The following is a 22,333-nucleotide window of genomic DNA, read 5'->3' as shown; positions in this document are numbered from 1 at the left end:
TTTCAGACACACTGACGGAGGACCAGCCAGGACCACCACCTTCTGCTGCTGCTGGCCCATCCGTTCACCGCAAGTCTAAGAAGAAAAGTGGTGAGAAACGTTTCTGCTCATATGTCCATCCTTATTCTGGCTTTACTTGCAGCATGGCAAAGCCATAGAGGTCAAAATCATTTTGATATCTGTCAATGTAACTTCAGTTGAATCACTTACAGTTGAAGTCTACAGTGTACCATGTCTGTTCACAAACAATAGCCGATCTACAAGCTCACAACATGGCACAATGTGATGTGATGTGGTGTGAACTTGTAGATCGGATATTGTAGGTGAAGGATGATTAGGATATTTACAGGGCTGCCCTGAGCCAAAATGTTTGAGAAATACACACACCACATGAATGAAAACAATATATATATATATATATATATTTTTTTTATGGTAAATGTTTTTCTATGATTTACAGCTGGTGGCAGGCGCAGAAGAACGGATGCTCCAGAGTGGGTTGATGAACGCAGATGGAGCCCCAGGCAGTTTCCGGACTTCCGGGCCCTCGTGGGAGAGCAGCAGATCTCCTGTCAGACAACCCTGTAGACTATGCAATATGGAGATTGATGCAAGTGACAGACTTCATAAAATCCGCCCCATCCTGGACATGCTGCTCAGAAAGTTCAAGGAGAAGTATAAACCTCACCAAAACGTCAGAATCGATGAGGGCACACTCCTATGGCGCGGGCGGCTGAAGTTCAGAGTGTACAACCCAGCAAAACCCATAAAGTATGGCATAAAAAGCTACGTGCTGGCCGACTCCAAAAATGGTTACTGCTACACCATGAAGCCCTACTGCGGCATCAAGACTTCCCTGATGGACACAGTGAGCCGTCCATTCCTGATGGAGGGACAGGGCTATCGTGTCTTCCAGTACAATCTATACAACAGTGTTCAAATGTTGCAGCTCCTCCTCAGTCACAGCATCCACTCGTGTGGCACGCTTCGTCAGAACAGGGGAGAACCGCCATCCATCCGAGAAGTGCAGCTGTCTAACCTGAAAGTAGGGGAAACGGTGTCTCGCCACACTGATGATGTCATGGTCCTGGCCTGGAGGGACAAACGTATAGTCCGCATGATATCCACCTTCCACCAGGATGAGACGAAAACTGTTCAGGTGAGAACCGTTTCTGCTCATCACACACAATATGTCCATCCTTATTCTGGCTTTACTTGCAGCATGGCAAGGCCATAGAGGTCAAAATCATTTTGATATGTCAATGTAACTTCAGTTGAATCACTTACAGTTGAAGTCTACAGTGTACCACGTCTGTTCACAAACAATAGCCGATCTACAAGCTCACAACATGGCACAATGTGATGTGATGTGAACTTGTAGATCGGATATTGTAGGTGAATGTTCTCTACCAGAATAGGGATGCAGAATAAGAACAGTCCAGTCTAATGATATTCACAAGTGTTGCTCATGACATAGACTGTATCTTAGGGGGAAATGTTTACATAATATGTACATACAGTAATGACATACAGTTCTAAAAGAAAATAACAAAATTCAGGGGTGCCGTGGATGATTAGGATATTTACAGGGCTGCCCTGAGCCAAAATATTTGAGAAATACACACACCACATGAATGAAAACAATATATATATATTTTTTATGGTAAATGTTTTTCTATGATTTACAGTTGGTGCCAGCGCAGAAGAACGGATGCTTCCGAGTGGGTTGATGAACGCAGATGGAGCCCCAGGCAGTTCACTGGACTTCCGGGCCCTCGTGGGAAAGCAGCAGATCTCCTCAGACAACCCAGTAGACTTTGCAGAGCTGTTCCTCAACGAAGAGGTGCTTCAGCATATCGTAGAGCAGACCAATCTCTATGCTGACCGAGCTGCCTTTCTCAAGGGTCCGTGCTTGGAAGGAGGTGACAGTGGAGGAACTGAAGACATTCCTGGGCCTACAGTTTCTCACTGGCCTAGTGTGGAAACCAAGCCTCGAGAGCTACTGGGCCACAGATTACATGGTCCTCTATCACTCAGTTGTCAAAAAGGTTCAAGGTTGTACTTTATTGTTACGTCTTTTGTAATAAAAATAAATCAAATGACCAGTCTGTCTTTTTATCAAATGTGTTGATAGAACTAGCCTGTTTCAACTATCATACTGCAGTGTAGGTGAACACCCCATGGGCCCTTACGGGTCCATTTGGTTCCATGTTACGTTGTAGAGTGCATTCATTATGGCTTGTTTTCTAGGCTCTGATGTGTCATAGTAAATTGGGTTCCCTTCATATGTCTTGTCTTTTCATCAAACATGTTGATACTGTAGATCTAGCCTGTTTCAACTATCTATACTGTATAGGTGGTAAATGGTAAACACTCACGTTATTTGTCTAAGTGGGGTACAATGAGTTTCAAGAATTCAAACTGTAAACGCAATCTAAAAGCATCAAATCTCTCCATTCCCATAATTCAGTAAATGTACTTACTTTCTAAGTAATTGTCCATCACATACATACCTGGCTACCTAACTGACCATTACATGGTCCTCTGAGAGTACTCAGAGAGTAAAAATTGACCCGTAAGGGTCCATTTGGTTCTATTTGTACACTATTTCATGATGGTAGCCAGAGATGGGTGTAATGATATGGAATGGACACATGAGGGGGCTAAACCTCCCTTCATCACAGCAGTCTATGCAGGCACTTACTATTTACAGAAAATGTCAAAAAGACAACCTTTTTTTGTAATGTATAATGAAAGACAGCAATTCAAAGGGTTGTTTGAGATATTTGCTGTAAAAGTTGAGCATTTTATGTTGGTCTGGCAATATTTCACAATATTTGGCAATATTTTTCTTCTCTTGAGAGGTGATTTAGGTCAGAAAATATTGTAACCTTTTGGTCATAACTTCGAAAGGAAATGTCATATGAACTTAGATTTTTTTTTCGTAGAATAAAGAACATCCTCAGGCTTTCAAAACAGGTATCACATTTCCAAATAGTCCTGGTTGAAATTACTTACTGGCAGAATATATACAAAACATGTGTTTTTCTCTGACATCCATTTCTGTGAAACACTATTACATAGAATATTGTACTTTGACGATGTGAACATCAAAATTTCAGAAAATAATGATGCAGCTGTCTAGTTTCTCTGAAAAAAAAATGATGACTCACAACATATTCTTTCATGGAGTTTTTGCCTTTGAAATGCTAAAAGTTACCACAAAACAAAGCACTATTTTGATAATCTTTTTTTATAAATATGACTAATATGACTATATATGATGAATATTTTTTACTTTCAACCCTTCACCAGTAAAGTGAACATCCTAAAGATTATTTTTCATATAGGCCATGTTGAGATAGAGGCAACAGTGACCGCTCTGTCGCATTGTCAAACATAAAAATGCGATTATCTCAGAACTAGTTTGAAAGGGAAGATATAGCAGATGACGCTCTCAATTCAACAGCAAAGGAATTCTACATGGAACCTTTTTTTAGACTCAACGCTCTTCAACATATGAAAGAATAAACCCTAAAGTTTATCCTGATGTGTTTGTTGTTCATATAGCACTTCTACACAAAGAGTTACAGCTGTTTTAAAAATGAATGGGAGTGAATGGTGGCAGGGACCTTTTTCTGATTTGGAAGAAACCTTGGCGGCAAATGTGTTAACATAACAATTCCTTTCGCAGCTGGAGTGGGGAATGAAAGCTTCAGATTGCTGTGGTGTATGATTTTTTGTTCTATGAACAAATGCAAAGTTGGTGTAACTAGATTTACTGAAGAAAAAATATATATTTTACATACATAGATAATCAATTACCAGTAAGACTCCCTAATCGGGAGATAAGCGACCGTAGGTCACTTATCTCCACAAATAGGGCAAACATTTTTTATTCCAAAAACTTCCTGATCCATGTTGATGACATGAGTGTAGACATACTGTGTAGTGATTTTCGTGATTGGAGGGTCAAAACTGTAGGAGCAGTGGCCAAAAATGTGTTTTAAAATTCGGCCTGTAGGTGGCGCTAGAAGAGGGCCATGTGAGAAATGAGGGGTGGGGTGTCCGCGTTGCCTTGGCGGACGAATAGGTACTGGCCCCGGCTCTCCCGGACGCTCCTAGCCCGAGTTACGGCATTTTATGTGAGCTGCAGTGGCAGGGGGTCCTCCACTGGGGGCGCCACCACTTTTGCATCCGTTCTGGAGCAGCAGGAGTGGGTGGTCCCCAGGAATTCCCCGTGAGCAGCTCCGTTGGGGTGGTCATTTGGTAATTTTTGCACATGTGCTCATTTTTTACACTTGGGGGTCCCCGAGGGAGCTGGGGGTCCCTGGAGCTCCGGGGGTCCTTGGAGGTTGTAGTTTGGCAGGTAAGGAGTGTGTGTGCAAAATCTGGCATGGATCGGGGCAACGGTTGCGGAGATATGAGCAGGGCAAAAGTGTGACGTGTGTGACGGAGTGACGGAGTGACTGACTGACTGACTGACTGACTGACGGACGGACACCTCGAGCAGCTTTCTGTAGTAAGTGCGACCTACGGTCGCAACAAAGCATTTAAACGAATATTTAAACGAACGAGCATTTCCTGGTGTTATACAAGTAGCACAATTATATTAAGCTCAATGTTGTGTGCATAAGGACTGGCGGGAGTGAGAGTGAGAGAAAGACATGCATGTGTGTGTGCGAGTGTGTTTGTGTGTGATGGTGACCAGACCAGAGTTAAGTTAGCAGTAGCTTTGAAGTATGAGTGGAGGATTTCCCAAATACGTATCTTATTATTCCCAAATGGATTGTCGTTTGCGCTTTTAGACACTTGTGGCTTTGTGGCCAACAAGCAAGGTTTCATGACCTCAGTCAATTAAAAACATGCGTGACAATGTCACCATTTAGAGCAAATGAGTCGGGTGAATCAACATGCCACTTGATTGTCAAGTAAATATGCTGCTGAATACACGTTCTGCCAGAGGTTGAGGCTAATTGACAGCTGGGCTGACTGTTGGAAAATAACTAACATGAGTCATTGTCCTCCATAGTCAGTCATACATGTAGCTGGCCTCCACAGAGTCTTTCATAACCCTGACTCAGCACCAAATGACATAGCGCTGGATTGACATGAGTTGTAATGAAATGTGTGGGTGCTGTCTGCCCTCCTAGTGGTGGAAAAATACAGAACCTCTGACCGCAGTGACAGAAAATCCAGTATTGAAGCATGCATGTTCCTTCATGACATACAGAGGCATGAGGGAAAATTCAGTTCACAGTTAAAGCACCCAATAGCAATCACTCTGACAAAACACAGACTGACTATTAGAGATTTCACACACATCTGCAGATATAGAAACAAATGAAAGAACAGGGAGAGAGATATTTACAATAGTTACTTACAATTAATATTGCCCAATAAGTTACAGACATATACTAACTGGGGTTTGACCCAGTCTTGTTTAAGATGCACATTTGTTAGGTTTCAGGATGCACAAGTAAACAAATGTAATGTAAAACCCATCTTATAAACTACCAATTTGGGATATATTTAACTAGTTTTGTATTTATAAGACAGTAAAGATGAGACACATTTTCAAACCTGACACTACAATATGTAGCTTATCGGTTTTGACACAACCTCTCCTCTCCCACCCCTTCACATCTTTGTTCCTCTCCAGGGAAGCGCCACATCTCCACCTCAGACCCGCCCAGCTTCCCCAACAAAAGCCAAGCCCTCATCTCCACAATCCTCCAACATCGCGGTCACCTCACCGCCCACCACACCAAGTCCCGCCGCACAAAGTCCCGCCCCCAGCCCTGCACCAAGTCCTGCTCCCAGCCGTGTCCTCAACGCTCCCAGTCCTGTGGGCTCCACCGGCTCGGGCAAGACTATGTCGAACTCCACGAGCTGTGACAAGCTGGCCTCCAGCGCTGTCGTCAATGGAAATGGCACCAGTGTCTGCACATCAGAGCCAGGTCGAAAGACGAGCCTCACCGCTGTGGAAGCTCTTGTGCCCACTCATGACGAACAGGGCAAAGTCGTCCCTGAGTGGAAGAGGCAAGTGATGGTGCGCAAGCTTCAGGCGAGGATCCAAGAGGAAGAGGAGCACAAGCGCAAGGTCAGTGTGCACTTCTAAATCCCGAGGGTTAAATTAACGCTCAGGATTTAACAATGTGGGAGGTGTGTTGCAGTGTTTCAGTTATCTCTCCTGTGCCTCTGTAAATTGGACTTACCCTAAAATGGGACACCATATTATTTAAAATCATTGACATCACAGAGGATGGAAGGAGTTGCAGTGTGGAGTTATGTGGTTCTTGAACTATATGTTCACTTTGAGTGTTAATGCATGTCTAATTAATGCATGTCCAAATATTTCTTTGGTAGCACTTTACAATAAGGTGCCCTAATAAAGACTTATTAACAGTTAATAAGATACTTAATAACTGTTTATTAACTCTTATAAAAATGTTATTAAACCCTAATAAACACATTATAAACTGCATAATATGAATCTTATAAACAATGAATAAACTACTTATAAGATAAGATACTTATTAACCTTAATATATACTTAATACATCTTAATAAAAGATTAATAAGAACGTTGTAAAAACGTAATAAAACATTTTATACGATGCTTAATTAAACACAATATCAAGTCAATATTAAGTCATCTATAAACCTTATTATATCTTTATACATGTTAATAAATGAATAATAAGAAAGTCAAAAAACCTTAATTAACACTTAATAAACTATATGAAAAGGTACCTTATTAAAGCCATACTGTGTAAGATGCCCAACTAGTGGTCATTAGCCCTATAGCAAACCGCGGTCGCGTCCGCGTCTTTCGGACGTTTTTCGTACCTTCAGACCCCCGCGTCTGCCTCCACCTCGCTGAGATCTATCTTTTAAGGGGTCCCTTGTTCCTGTGCGTTCAGTAATTCCAGAGATACGGACTCCTTCACCCTGCCTGGTAGGCGAAATTACCTAGAGAAGGGATGGTACAAACGGGCGACAACAAATATGGCTGCCATAGCGACCCCACTTCAAGATGCGCTGTGATTGGCCGGCAGTTGTATAACCCTTGCTGTGATTGGCCGGTAGTGTGATGACGCAATTTTGGCGCGAGATCCGGTCCACGGCAAGGATCTCAGTTTACATACAGAGAAGGCTTTACAGGCTGAAATTCACGGCGCGGATCTTCTAAAACTTTTGTGATTTAATAGTTAGGAGAATTTTAAGATTTGTTTTATAAAAAAAGTTACATAGTACAACTTTAACCTTACTAAATAGATTTCTTAATAACATTGAAACAGTGCCTTATTAACATTAACATTAATACAATCTTTATTGAGCATTCATTACCACGTTAATTAGGCATTTTGTGGGTACCTGTTGTAAAGTAGGAACATGTCTTATAAACATCAACAAATCCTTAATAAAGTGTGTTATTAACATTGAAACAGTTTTATTAACTTCAACAAATCATTAACAGTTCTGCTGCCAGATTTATTATGAATTTATTGGGGCTGGTGCCAGCAAAAAGCAGCTTACCTTTGCGATGTTATAGAAAAAGAGCTATTCATTATTTAAAAAACAATATTGGACCTATTATATGTGTACTTTAGCCTAGCTGGCGGCAGTGGGCAGCCTTAAGCAAAGATGTGAATTGGGCCGCTCCGCTTGCCGTCGTTCAGAGCATAAAAATGCATAATCTAGATCAGGTCCACAGAGAACAGCCAGGAAGTGAATTGGACATCATTGATGTTTACGCGTGGTGGACATTTGAAACCAGCATTACGGGAGATGTTTTTACTGTAGACACCCGCGCGACCCCTCATCAGCTTACAGTCATCAGACAAGGTAAAAGAACGAGCGTTCGTATTGGCAACGAGCTGGGTTGAACATTGGGGCGAACGGGACCGGAACGTCCGAATCGGTAAAACAGTTAATAAGACATGTTCCCACTTTACAACAGGTACCCACAAAATGCCTAATTAACGTGTTAATGGATGCCTAATTAAGATGGTTTATTAACCTGTATTAAAATATAATAAGGTTTATTGGTTACTTATAAGTTGTTAATTAACCCTTTTCATTTAGGTGTTAATTAAGGTTTTTTGACTTTCTTATTATTCATTTATTAACATGTATAAACATATAATACGTTCTTATTTATCTTTTATTGAGATGTATTAAGTATATATTAAGGTTAATAAGTATCTTATAAGTAGTTTATTCATTGTTTATAAGATTAATATTATACAGTTTATAATGTGTTTATTAGGGTTTAATAACGTTTTTATAAGAGTTAATAAACAGTTATTAAGTATCTTATTAAGTGTTAATAAGTCTTTATTAGGGCACCTTATTGTAAAGTGCTACCATTTCTTTTTGATTGAGCTTTTGCTGTCATCAGTTACTGAAATGTTGTTGTATGTGGTGAGAGGGTGGCCTAGGGGTGTCCCATAATCAAAAGGATGAGGGGTTGATCACGTGAAGGGCATTATGTCCATCGATAGCCATGTGTCCTGTCAAATTGAACCTCTGGTGATATAGGGTGAGAGTGTCAGCTATGCCTGATAGGTGCACATAGAACACGAGATCACTAACATCCACAAGTACTAAGTAGACATTAGTGTAAAATAGTATTTTGCTTTCATTCAATCACAGGTCTAAGCCTGCCTGGTACTAATAGAACTGTAGATAATGAACTGTTTTAGAACAGAGCTACAGTATTTCTACTTTTTTTACAGTTTATTTTCCAAAGTGTAGTCATAGCATGTATATATGTTGTGCATTTAGTCAATTTGTGCTTTGACTTTGAACAGAGGCAATTAACAGCAAATCTTCTAAAATATTAGTGAACATTATTATATAAGCAGCACACACAGCTTTTCATACATTCACTACAGTTACTTACACAGATTACTTTATTTTCCCCCAAATAATCCAAATAGTGATTTTCTTAAAGATTATGGTTCATCTCATCTCAAGTAGTATCCATAAGCGCAAGAATTCTCTTCTATGCATGTTTTCTTTTCTTTTATATTTTCATAGCCTGTGCCTGGCTAGAGACCCTGTGAAGTGCAGTGAATTGGACACTTGACTACAATGCCCATCACAGCATTGGCACACTTGGTTAACAGCCTCACAGTGTTGTCCAGTGTTTGGTGATGGACTGTGCAGCTCTAAGTTGTTACATGCTGGTTCAGTGGTGTGATGCCGGGCCTATTCACACTACAGGTCAATCACTATTTGATAATACCCTGTATTTGAGTAGAACTTTATTTAGCAAACTCTCAAAGTCCTGCAAGGTGCTGAAGAAGGTCCATGTTGTGTCCTTGAAGTTCCAATGCTATCTCTTTCAAAGAGGCTGCTTGATCATTCAAAATATTATGATATGATTTCCACCTTATGTTCGAGAAGGACAAAGCCCTCTTTACCTTTGACTCTGAACTCATGTAAGGGGCATTATGTGTATAATCAGGCAGTGCCATTGCACCACTAAATCCATGTAAATCCTGTGTGCTGAGGAAGATTTGCACTGAAGCGTGTGTGTTCACACCAGGAACCCCCGGCTGAAGGAAACCCCCCCTTCCTTCCCCTCTTGTTTTTTGGTCTCCCTTGACCTCTGATTTAGTTTGCGGCAACTGGGCACTACCAGCCATATGAATGGCACTACTCCCACGCCCACAATGCCATCCTGGGCCCATTTGGGGAGCTGATGACAGAAGCCGACCTCATCCGCATCGAGAAGCAAATCGAGAACATTCAGGTTATGCACAAGGTCACTGCGGTGGAGAAGGAGCTGGCAGAACTAGAGCGAGAGCTTCATCAACTCTTACCCGCTCTCAACCATGAGAACGTATCATTCCATCCAAAGCAAGTACATGGCCAGGCTGAAGACCTGCCAGCCTGGTGCAGCAGGATTTCCACCTTGCTCAAGAACATGGCCATTCTCCTTGCCACCCTCGGAGGCAAGCCAAAAGACATCTTGGATCTGATAAACAATGGATTCTCTCAGGGAGAAGCAAAGAAAAATCCAGGACAATCAAGCTCAGCAGGATCAGGTGCCACTGGCTTTAAAGGACGATCGCAGTCCCTCTCCAGGGAAGAGGTGGAAATGGAGATAAAGCAGTGTGGAGTTTCTGTGAAGAACCTCAAGGCCAACTATGAAATCCAGACTCAGCCACAGGCTCCAAATGACCAAGCAAACAGGGTGTACAAACGCAAAAGGTCACTGCCTGTGGTCAGTGAGTCATCCAACCATCATGCAACATTCCAGTGTGGTACTAATGGACATTTGCCTCCAGTGGAGGAACCTATAATCACTGTATCCCATGCTCCTAAGACATATGCTTCCTCTAGGGTAATAGCTCCGACTAATTTGGAACAGTTCAACCAGGTTCTGTCATCAGACCCCGTTCTGAGTGAAAATCATCTGACTAGAACATTGGAGGTACAAACAGATCTAAGCTACGTCCAAGAATGCATTGAAATGAGGAAGGAGAGGATTGTTTTCCTATTTCTTGAACACTGGCGGAAGTACACCCTCTCTGAGTCGTACAGGCCCAAACATCCCGGCAGGAGAGGGAATTATCTAGATGTTCGGGAGGATGATTACAATCAATTCAGTGCACAGATAGACGGGACGCAGAGTGAGGACCACAAGCTCCTCCTCTTCATGAAGTCAGAACAGGTCGTGGGGAACCTTATTGGCCATTGGAGGACAATCATGAGCCAAGTGCCCACACGCCAGATCCGCAGGCTCAGCCGTGCACAGATGATCTACTGGCCCGAGCACTTCTTGCCACATATCAACGACGTGCCTGTCAGCTACGAGAGCTTGACTCTTGACCTCTTCATGCTTGGCTACTTCCAGCTTCTGGAAATGAGCATGACCCGCAAAGAGCGCAAGTTCCGTCACCTCCTGTGTTATGAGATGTTTGACCGCCTCGGCAGCCATCCGTGGGAGGTCATTCGGCAGTTCTACAAGGAGGTCATGGAGGAGATTGAGAAAGGGAAGCGAGACTGGTCAGATGGCTTTGAAGACATAAAGCTTAAATACTTTGGAAGCTCCCCTGATGGGGGAGGTATGATGACTGCGTCTCTACAGTCTGTTTCTCCTGAAGTGCCCAATATGCGAGAACCACCACCTCCTCCACAAGAACCAGCACCACCTTTACCAAAACCACTACCACCTCCAAAAGAACCACCACCACCTCCACAAGAACCAGCACCACCTTTACCAGAACCAACATCCCCTCCACAAGAACCACCACCCCCTCCACAAGAACCAGCACCAACTTTACCAAAACCACCACCACCTCCACAAGAACCACCACCACCACCAACACATCCCGCACCCTCTGAAGTGCCCATTATGCAAGAACCACCACCACCTCCACCACCAACACATCCACCACCTCCTCCGCCATCCACAGCTCCACCTGTCCCACCTGTTCAGAAGGCGGAGAAGACTCAAAAAGATGTAAAATTCGCTGATCCTCCGGTTACTGTTGATGTCAGAAAGGAACCCCATGTTGAGAAACCTCCACCCAGAGAGGAGCCGAATGAAGACTCCATCAAACTTATCTATGAGCTAAAAGAGTTCAGCAATGAGGAGATCATCAGATATATTGATCGAAGCTTTGCTTTTTGGAAAGAAAAGGAAAAGGAGCTTTTCGATATTTGACAATTGAGTGAACACGCCATGTGAAAAACACCAAATGCCCAAATAACTTGGAAGGAGCAGAGAGTGAAGCCATGAAAGGCAGGCTGGGAGAGGAACCTAATCTGGCGTGTTACCGTCAAGGCTTCATGTAACAGTAAGGGACTTAAAGTAAAGCAAATAGGATCCACTTAGGTGTGGTGTGACTGTGCTTCTCATTCGCAGACTGTATATAGTACAGCATGTAATAAAGGATGGAGAATGCAATCTAAAATGTCAGGTGACATGTTAAATTGCTGCAACCATCACATTTTTAATTGTGTATGGAACAAAATATTTTTGATTTTTGCCACAACATTGCTTTTAATAGAATTGTGTTTTTAGTAAACAATTTGCCATAATGTGCTGATCATGTTTGATATGTTCAGAATATATTTTAATGAAATGTAGAGACAGTAAATATTACAAACCTGGTTTCATACATGTGAAATACCTTAAATACTTAAAAACTGCATTTAATGGTGAAATCTAACACCGTGAAAATGTTTGTTTGACCTCAGTGACTCAGAAAGGCATAGCTTTCATCAAAATGTCATATTCTGTAGACAGAAAAGCTAACAAAATGATACAATAAATAATATAGCTGATAACTTAATACACTTGAACCTTTTCTTCTCAGTAGCCAGTCAGTTGAGAAAGAGTTAATCAAGTGCTGTTTGTAGCATGAAAGTAGGTCTTCAGTGTTGAGTTCGCTGGAGTCTAAGATTACTCAAAGGCTTATATGCTGTCCTTGGTCCCAGGTCTGTGACCTTAGATTCATGTATATACAATGTGTGCCTTTCAGTATAGATTAACGAGATTATAAATTGCACTGAATGTAAACATACTGTACTGTATGTTCATTTGAAAAAGATAGGATTTTGTTACAGCATTCTTTCATTAGAAATTGAGAACGTGCTGTCTTGACAAACTATTGGATTATACCAAAATTAAGCGGGTTAAAGCTAATGCCTGTATTACAAACTACACTGTGTATATATACATACTGTATATATACAGGTATATAGTATATACACACTGTATCACATCTGATTTTTTTATGTAACTTTTTATTATTATGTCATCATTTGATATACTGTAGATTAGTGAGAATTTATCAAAGTTTCCTTTTTTTGAATTTGTGTTTTCCTGGTTTTTAAACTGTTTGTTAGAAATAAAGCTTGCAGATGTTTTCACGATATGTTTTCACTCATTCTATCCTAAAAGAACTAAAACTAAAACACAAACTTACAATAAAATGAACAGCAATCAGACTTCCTTCATTTAGTTGTACAGACACGATAGCAAGTCAGTGAGCGTGAAACATTACAACTCTTGGAAGTGTAATCCGACACTGTGAAAGTCATACGTGTGGAGAGCCATCGTACTCTCATTGTGACTTCATTCCAACCTTAAGATTACTGTCAAATAACCCTCTTAACTACCAACTGTCATGCTACAAAGCGCTTACAGGTGACTCTTGATCTACTCTGTGGTCCAGAATTGGAGACGGCCCTGGGCGTAAAAACAGTGAAGCAAACGTATCGAGTGAGCAAATATCCAATGAGCCAAATGTTTAGTTTTAATGCAGGAACTGCAAATAGCGGCAAGATACCAATGCACTATGGAGAAATTGTCTCTTATTATTATTATCACAAAAAACAATATCTGTTAACATCTCAAAGGAAGTGGTTTTGAGGTACCGTAATTTCCCTTTAAAACCTATAATTTTTCTGTAAACCCAAGTATTCCAGAGGTCTAGGTCTGTCACGATTATGACATTTTACTTGATAATTAATTGTCATACAAGTAATTGCGATTAACGATTTAATTGTGTGGCTTTTAGGCCTTGTAAACAAAAGTAGCACGGGGCAGATATGACAAAATCCTAAAAACACAGAGAATGACAATGATCCACACCAATAATACAAATAAAAAAAGTATTATGGCCAAAATACACATATATATTTAATATTTTATACTCCTCTCCACTTTTTTTTCAAAATGTATGAACCTTCTCAACATGGAAATGATTATGACAATTATGCAAAATAACGGCAATAATATCAAATAATGGCGATTAAGCGATTATGTAGCCTGGGATCAATATCATTTTCTGGTTTCTGATACGGTCGGAATCTAAAATAACTTTATGTTATCATCGTCATGTTGCAGTTTGTTGTAGTCATCAGGCGGCCAGTAGGGACCACCGGTGCCATGCAACTCCAAAATTAGTTTAATTTTTTTTACTCGTAGCGCGACTAGCGAGAATAAACTAATTGATTTGCATTATGTGGAGAACAAAAACAATGCGTCCCTCTACACAAAAATCTCTTAGCTGAAAATAGCTGATCTATAAGCTCACAGTGCGTCACAACCAGGCGGCAAGAATCCGGTTTAGAAAATTAAGCAATTAGGAAGTCATGAAATTGCTGCCGTTTTCATGAATGGATCACAATTTGACACTTGTTATTACCTTAGTAAACATTGTCATAACTACTTAGCTTTCAATCGCTATAAGGTCTTTTCAATTATCATGATATGTGTTTTGTAAATTATAGTCCCTTTCATTTTCAAATGGATAAGTAGGTTAGGCTTCTACTGAAGACCCACCCTCACTGCCTGTCCACCCAGTAGCATTCCTTTGTGACTTCAAAACGGGTCTGTAGAAACCAATGGGTGACATCACCATTCACCATTCCCTGTGTCCATATTTTCTTACAGTCTATCTATTGTATGCTCAACACTGTAGATCTGCTATTTTGGTAGAATGCTTGCCTATTTTCAGCGTATCTTTTTTTCATGTGATCAATTCACATAAACTACCGTTTGTGTTATGAGTGCATTCACACAGAACACAAACATTGTATTTTTATTGCTTACCAGTATTTCGCTTTTCATTTTATTCATACGTTGCTTTATTGGTGATAAAGCATAATGTTTTCTTTCAAACCGAGTTTGATTATTAAAGGACGACTACACCCATTTTCTTCTTCATATCATCACTAATGCACATTATAATATGGTACCATTTTTGTCTACCCTGTATGTGTCTCAGAGGAGGACTGTGGACAGTTCAGAAACCTGCCTACCAGTGACATCATCGATGGAGAATCCAAGCCAAAACAGAAACGTCAGGCTTTCGATTCCTGGAAAGTTAGCATGCTAAAATGGAAGCTATTGTTGCCGTATTAATTGCGACCGAAGGTCGCAGTTTACCATGAGAAACGTCACAGCTTGTCCTTAGACATGTAGACGTCTAGATGTGTACACATTTTTTCTATGGGCAAACCCATAGACCGTAAAAATGTGTCATCATGATGTCATCATGCTCTGATGTCACTGTGATGTCAGGGGAACCACTAGAATGGGTTTGCTGCTCTGCCATCACGCTCTGGCTTCACTGTGATGACACACTAGCAGAATCCCTTTTATGCCCATATATGGAGATCCATGTGATGCCAGGGGAACAAATCCCTTTTATGCCCATATATGGAGTTCCATGATGTCCACATCTGTGATGTCCACATCACTGTGGCGCGTTGTCGCCCTGAGGTGTCTTACTAGTAAAAGAAAAATGTTGGGGGGAAAACCATGCCCAATGATGGTGTCACTGGTAGGCAGGTTTCTGAAGTATCCACAGCCCTCCTCTGAGACAGAGTAGAAAGTAATTGTACCATTTTATCATGTGCATTAGTGAGGACCAGTTACCGGTATATGAAGATGGGTTGAAAATGGGTGAAGTCGTGCTTTAACAAAAGCCTCAACCTGTTGAAGTGAGGTATCCCCAAATTAACTGTTTGATTTTTGGATAGTTTTTTCGTCAAGCTTCTGGTAAAAGAAAATCGCTAACTATATATTTTGATTTGAATGAGAATTGCTAACAAGCTTTGGGGATAAATGACCAAAATAAAACATGCCAAGGAATGTCTTTAACAGTTAAGCCTGATTTATGCAACAATGATGCCTGTCAAAAATAGTAGATCTACAAAGAGCTGTCGATCTACAAACATTTTCACATTGCTGCATATTTTCAATAAACATTCAACATCAACATTGTATGTGTGACGGGCCCTACATACATCATATCCAAGCAGCCAAGGGTAACTCCATTATGAGGGGAGAGACAAACGGAAATTCTTGGCTTGTACCCGTGTCATTTAAGATGGTGTGTGAACAGGAAAGGTGAGGCAAACCCATTACATGTTACACACATCTGACCAAGACAACTGAAACACTTCGTTTAAAGACATCCATCAGTGCCCCCACCCTTTTTCTTTCTTTCTTTTTCTTTTTTTTTTTTAAACTATCTGCAAATCCCAAGGGAATCATTAAAATTGAATGTGCAGCAGCGAGCTTATCTGGATACTGTTGGCAAAGTGAAATGCTTGGCGAAAAACAATGCAAAGGGGTAATGTATATCTAGTTAGTGGAAGATGAGAAATGCTAGATGGCTCCCTCACCCCTGTCTCTCTCTCTCATTCTACCTATAATTACATCCTGAAAAAGAGAAAACGATCCAGTTACAGTGCTGTGTGTGTGTGTGTGTGTGTGTGTGTGTGTGTGTGTGTGTGTGTGTGTGCGTGCGTGCGTGCGTGCGTGCGTGCGTGCGTGCGTGCGTGCGTGCGTGCGTGCGTGCGTGCGTGCGTGCGTGCGTGCGTGCGTGCGTGCGTGCGTGCGTGCGTGCGTGCGTGCGTGCGTGTGCGTGCGTGTGCGCGCGCGCATGCGTGTGTGATACGTCCTGTTAGACTGTGTCATGTGTGGCTAAATGACATTATGTCATTTTGACAAATGACATTATGTCATTTTGACAAATGACAGAACAGTCTAGTGCTGTGACCTGTGTTTGCTGCAAATGTAAGTGAATATTTGGAATATCCTGTACTTTATATGCAGAGTTTGTCTTTTACATTTTTTTTTGTAAAATAAATAAATAAAAATGTAAAACATATAGAAAAAAGGGTCTAGGCAGGGGTTCTGAATGCAACTTATGTTAACTTAAAGGACAGCACCAGCATCATCGGCTTCGGCTATATACTGTTCATTAACCTAGACCGTTTTCCCATCCTTTCTTAATGGTTGCCTGGTTACAGACCCTGTATTGCTAGCCACACCCCTTTAAAATTAAACAAAATGTCAATTCACACTCTCAGAACGACAGTGGGTTATAGTGAATAAGCAGGCAGAGGTTCAATGACTCAAGTACACTTGAAGACACATGGCTGTTGATGGTCACACATAGGATGTCGCAAGGCTCGAACCATGCAATGAATGCAGCCTAGTGGAACATAGACATTGTGAGCTGGTTGTAGTTGTAGAGCTTGTTAGATCTGCTATTTTCAGAGACTGTTTGCCTATTTTTGCTTAAACGTTACGCTACTGTAAGGTTTCATGTGGTTACCGTGATTTTAAATAATTTCTAGATGCTTTTCATAAGTGAGACAGAGGGGTTGGCATTATGACAATGATTCTTTACTGACTGCTATGGGCTCCTCTGTCACATACTGTACATCTGCACCTGCTCTGCCCACTCTTCTAGGCTGAAGAGGAGGCAGCACGCCTGGCATCGATGCCAGCCTGGAGGAGGGACATTATGAAGAAGAAGATGGATGAGGAGAGGTTTGTAACTAAGGATAATTTGGCAGATTGTTTATTGTTGTTATTTATATTATTTATACATTTATATTATTTTGGTGACAGAAATAATATATTTTTGTTTTCTTTTCTTTTTTTTGGTTGGACAGGGAACAGAAAAGGTAAGATTTTATTTTAATTTATTACTGTTTGTTTATATGTTTTCTGTTATGGCACAAAACAAAACAAATCTCCTTGAATTCAAGGCTTCATGCGCTGTGTAATTGATAGAAAATAAGTAATTATTTGGGTGAACTACTCCTTTAATGTAAACCAATATCACAAAATGACAAAAAAACATCCAAGTCGGTACAGAATTACACTATCACTTAACTGTCATGATTAAAGCTTGGACTCCAGATAGGGGTACCCACATAAAATTAAATTAAATTAAATTAAATATCTATACACTAGTAAGACGCCTCAGGCATGCGACCTCCCCTAAGGGTCGGGGAATTCTGTTAGTGTGACATCACAGTGAAGCCAGTGCGTGATGTCAGAGCGGCAAACCCATTCTGTTAGAGTGGTTCCCCTGAAATCACAGTGACATCGGCGCATGATGCCAGAGCGACAAACCCATAGAACCACAGTGTCAGGCGTTATAGACAGAGATATATATACATACAGACAAGCTGTGACCGTTTACATACTAATCTGCAACCTACGGTCGCAATAATATTGTATGCTACAAAAATAATGGCATAGATCAAATAGGTCTCCATTTGTTTGGACTGGGGCCGAAACATGGACAGGGTTCCATCTGCTGGCCAGTAATTGTCACTTCCATTCCAAGTACATGAATCAGTGTAGTCACATATTACCATTTATGAAAGTAACTAGAACAGTAAGTGGAGGTTAGGTAATGATCTTGGAAAGACCAGGACCGAAATTCACATTAAAGATTCTACACTCAAAAGTATAGAGTAAATGAGCTGTAGATAGACGTGTGCACCATTGAGAACTACTAATAACTTACGTCCTCCCATGATTTTATTCAGAAAAGAAGATGAGCAGGCCAAACTGGCCAAGGAGACGGAGGAGAAGACCGAACTGGACCGACTACGGACCCTGGGCTATGATGAGACCAAGCTAGCACCTTGGCAGCGGCAGATAATCCTGAAGAAAGGAGACATAGCCAAACAGTGAGCTCAACCTTCTCCCTCCAAACCAAACCCCCACCCTCCCTGTTCGACAGCCCTATACTGTACACCTCCCATACCAGTGTCCCGTCACTGAACACCAACCACCTCTGTCCTTTGAACCAAACCCTGTAACACATACTGTACCAGAGGGGAGGTGTTTCTCCTCTCTGAACCAGGTGTCTATGGTTGCCACAAGAACATACTGGCTTTGACTTTGAAAGTTCAACTAGCCTGAAAAATAAACTGGTGCAACCAATAAGCTTCTCCTTCAAAGTCTCATCATCGATGGACGCAAGCAGAATCACCTCCCCCCCAGTAACATTAGCGGTATCGGATTCAATGGACTATGTTAGCGAATTGAATAGATGTTCCATCCTTTTCTGTCCAAGACATTGGCTGGATTTGGATGTATCTGAATTATATGAAGGTGCACGTTAGTATCAGATATGGTAATAACACGGTTTGATTTATTGTAATTTTTAGAAGCTAATCAATGGGAGGCTTGTAGCAGATGTACTGTTCTCGCATGCTTCTGGTATTATTGTCACTTTTGCCATTGGGAGAATGTAATTGCATTTACATTCTTTTCCCTCACCAGCCACAGTTACCCATATACAGAGAATGGAAGTCTAAATCTACAGCAATTATAGATGACTTTTTATTCAAAGGTGGCATGCTGGTTGACATATTAAGCAACAGCTTACCATTTGAATCAAATAAAGCATACTGTAGTGTAGTGTATAGACAACATCCCAATGTCCCGTGATAGAATGTACTTAGTAATGAGGTTTTTGTACAAAGCTTATAGCAGAACATTCTAAATTGTTTCACGTTACTGCCAGAAATATAAACCGTTTAAGAAAATAGATCCTTATACTGTGTTATGAATTAGGTTGTATATTTCTGGCCCATCTATTATAATTTTTTCATGGTGTTGAACGCATCAATATCTTATTTGAAATCCTGCACAGATAATGTAGTAATGCAACTTGAAATTGAGTAATTGTTTAATTACCAGTGGGCAAAAAAGTATAATTGTTATAATTGCATATTTTTCTATGTATGTCTTATTAAATGTCCCAAATTATATTATATTATATGATTATGTCATTGCCATCGTGATTATTGTGAATGTTGTGAGCTTGCGTAATGGGTGTCATGGGTGTTGAGATCTATTCACTTGGGGCCCTGAGAGAGGAATTACATAATTCTATATGAACTCGATATGATATATGCAAGGTTTATATTTTTAACATATAGTTGATTTTATTTACTGAAGCAAGTGTGCAGAAAAACACCATCTTGTAGAGACTTCTCATCTGCACACTGAATACTATAAAAGTATAGAAAAGACATCAGTTTGGACTGTGTCCTATTTCGGGCCTTGTCCTACTAACCTCTGGGCTAAATGTTTGATGAGCAGATTTCCTTACGGACTGAAGAGAGTGAGTGAGTCTCTCACATATAAATGATGTCTGAGTGTATTTACAGTGGAGAGAATTCCAGAATGAGATATTCACAATGACACCCACTACTTTTAAATGTGTTGCTGTCCTGAATACCATACACATTATGGGTTGCTGTTTAAGAAGTGCTTTATCTAAGACTTTTGCTTTACAAAACACTCAAAATCACCTTTGTCTTTGGAGTATTGACTGAAAATAAGTTCAGGTGGAAATATATATTACAGAATGGATAAACAGCATTTTAGAATGAAACAATCGTTTTCTGAATTCATTAATGCAACGGCTATATAAACCTAAACCACAATGAAAGAAAGTGTGTGCTGTATACCCAACTGTTCTTCAGAGGTAGAGCATTTGAAAAGAAAATGTGTTTGTGACAAACCCCACGTATGCACTAAGATAAAACAGTTAATTATATTAACTGTTTTGCTGTGTGATTTCCACCCAAATGCAGATTTTCAACAATGCCTTGGTTTCCAACACATTTTTCATTTTCATCTATCTGCATGCTGGGGATGCGTATGGACATTATTTTTTTCTGATGTTGCTTAGAAATAAGGTGACACCACACACTAGGGTCTTTGTAGAGCATAACTGTCTATTATTGGACCTCGGGATTGTGCCGGCTGTGTCTTTCTGAATGTTTATGTAAATGCATGTTGGAAGATAATTGTCAAAAGGTGCAATTATTTGTTTACTTCGTTTATGTTGGATGTACAGTAGCCGTGGTGTACACATCCTACTGTCATCTAGAAAACGGCATGGCCCTTGTTGAGCAATCATTTGGAAATATTCTGATTCACTTTCATTGGATGCCATATTGATGTTTGAAATTGAGAACAATGTAAACATAATTTGCCATTTGATTTTCTATAAACTCTGTATATAGTAACCCTCAATACTTTGTGTCATTGTTTCAAAAACATGTAACTGATTTCACCCTTGCTTAAATAGAAGGATTTTGGTTTATTAGCCTAATGTATAAAGCTATATTTTCAGGATGTCAAAGGTTAAATAAATAAATCTTTAATCATAAAACATGTTTGAACTGCTTTTATTTCGTACCAGTACTCAATCATTTGAGAATAGTACGTTAAATACAGTCCATAACTAGAAGCAGTGCTCTTCCGAGCACAGGTCTCCACCAGACCGTGCGTCCTTGTGAACTGATCGGTGGAGTTATAGGTAAAACCACAAATCAGCCTGTTATAGCGCCACCATGAGGCTGATTTAAAAAAGAATACGTGGCATTTCTTCCTCGGCCTAGTGGGAACGTGTGTGCGCGATTTCATGATAATTGCACTTTGCGTTTGTGATTTGAGGCATTTTGTTCAAAACGGCTCAATCCTACAAACTTTGGAAGCCAATCTTAGCCAATCAGGATGGAATATGCCAAATCGGAAAGATCCGTGTCGATCACATGACTGTCGAGATACTGCCTACCGATTTGTAGGATTTTTGGACAAAATCTGTAAGAATAGTGCACAGAAATATGTTTTGCAAACATCGGCCACTAGGTGGCGCTAGAAAAGGCCCATTTAAAAAATTTAGGGCAGAGGTTCTAGTTTGGCATCCAGGGAATGTGTGTGCTCACTTTGGCAGCGACCGGGCCAACGGCGACTGAGATTAGCTGCTCACAAACTGCGAGGACGCACGCAATCCTACAAACTTTGGAAGCCAATCTTAGCCAATCAGGATGGAATATGCAAAATCGAACAGATCCGTGTCGATCACATGACTGTCGAGATACTGCCTACCGATTTGTAGGATTTTTGGACAAAACCTGTAAGAATAGTGCACAGAAATGTGTTTTGCAAACATCGGCCACTAGGTGGCGCTAGAAAAGGCCCATTTGAAAAATTTAGGGCAGAGGTTCTAGATTGGCATCCAGGGAATGTGTGTGCTCACTTTGGCAGCGACCGGGCCAACGGCGACTGAGATTAGCTGCACACAAACTGCGAGGACACACGGACGGACACACATCGGCCACTAGGTGGCGCTAGAAAAAGCCCATTTGAAAAATTTAGGGCAGAGGTTCTAGATTGGCATCCAGGGAATGTGTGTGCTCACTTTGGCAGCGACCGGGCCAACGGCGACTGAGATTAGCTGCACACAAACTGCGAGGACACACGGACGGACGCACGCACGGACGGACGCACGGACGCACGGACGGACGGAGGGGAAAACATACTCTCCCCTCAGCCTTCGGCTGGTGGAGACAATGATTATGAAGCATAGGACCTGTTATGAACCAAATTGCAGTGTATCATTCTGGACACCAGAGGACGCCATTGGTTGTAAAAGGTAATCAAATGACCACGTCTGGAGGCATATCCTACTCTATGGTCTGGAGGTCAGACAATCATAAATTGATATGAAACTCAGTCCAT

General features: G+C 40.9%; 2 protein-coding genes across 2 annotated transcripts in view; both read left to right on the top strand.

Moving 5' to 3' along the window:
* Window positions 1–18,629, top strand: part of espn (espin) — a 67,848-nt gene extending 49,219 nt beyond the window's left edge. The window contains exons 11-14 of the mRNA XM_080733295.1: window positions 5,663–6,103; window positions 17,241–17,320; window positions 17,446–17,457; window positions 18,334–18,629. Coding sequence (XP_080589421.1) covers window positions 5,663–6,103; window positions 17,241–17,320; window positions 17,446–17,457; window positions 18,334–18,481 — 681 coding nt within the window. The 3' untranslated portion in view covers window positions 18,482–18,629. The remainder of the gene's footprint in view (window positions 1–5,662; window positions 6,104–17,240; window positions 17,321–17,445; window positions 17,458–18,333) is intronic.
* Window positions 8,497–11,686, top strand: LOC308291755 (espin-like protein; the record flags this gene model as incomplete). The annotated part of the gene is made up of 2 exons (XM_080733883.1): window positions 8,497–8,538; window positions 9,632–11,686. The coding sequence occupies 2 exons, from the start codon at window positions 8,497–8,499 to the stop codon at window positions 11,684–11,686; spliced, it is 2,097 nt and encodes a 698-aa protein (XP_080590009.1).
* Window positions 18,630–22,333: the final 3,704 nt, after the last annotated feature.

Source organism: Nannobrachium achirus (assembly GCF_963921795.1).
Source record: "Nannobrachium achirus genome assembly, chromosome: 9".
Taxonomy (NCBI): Eukaryota; Metazoa; Chordata; class Actinopteri; order Myctophiformes; family Myctophidae; genus Nannobrachium; species Nannobrachium achirus.
The sequence above is the reverse complement of the archived record's forward strand: the minus strand, read 5'-3'. Positions and strand labels throughout refer to the sequence as shown.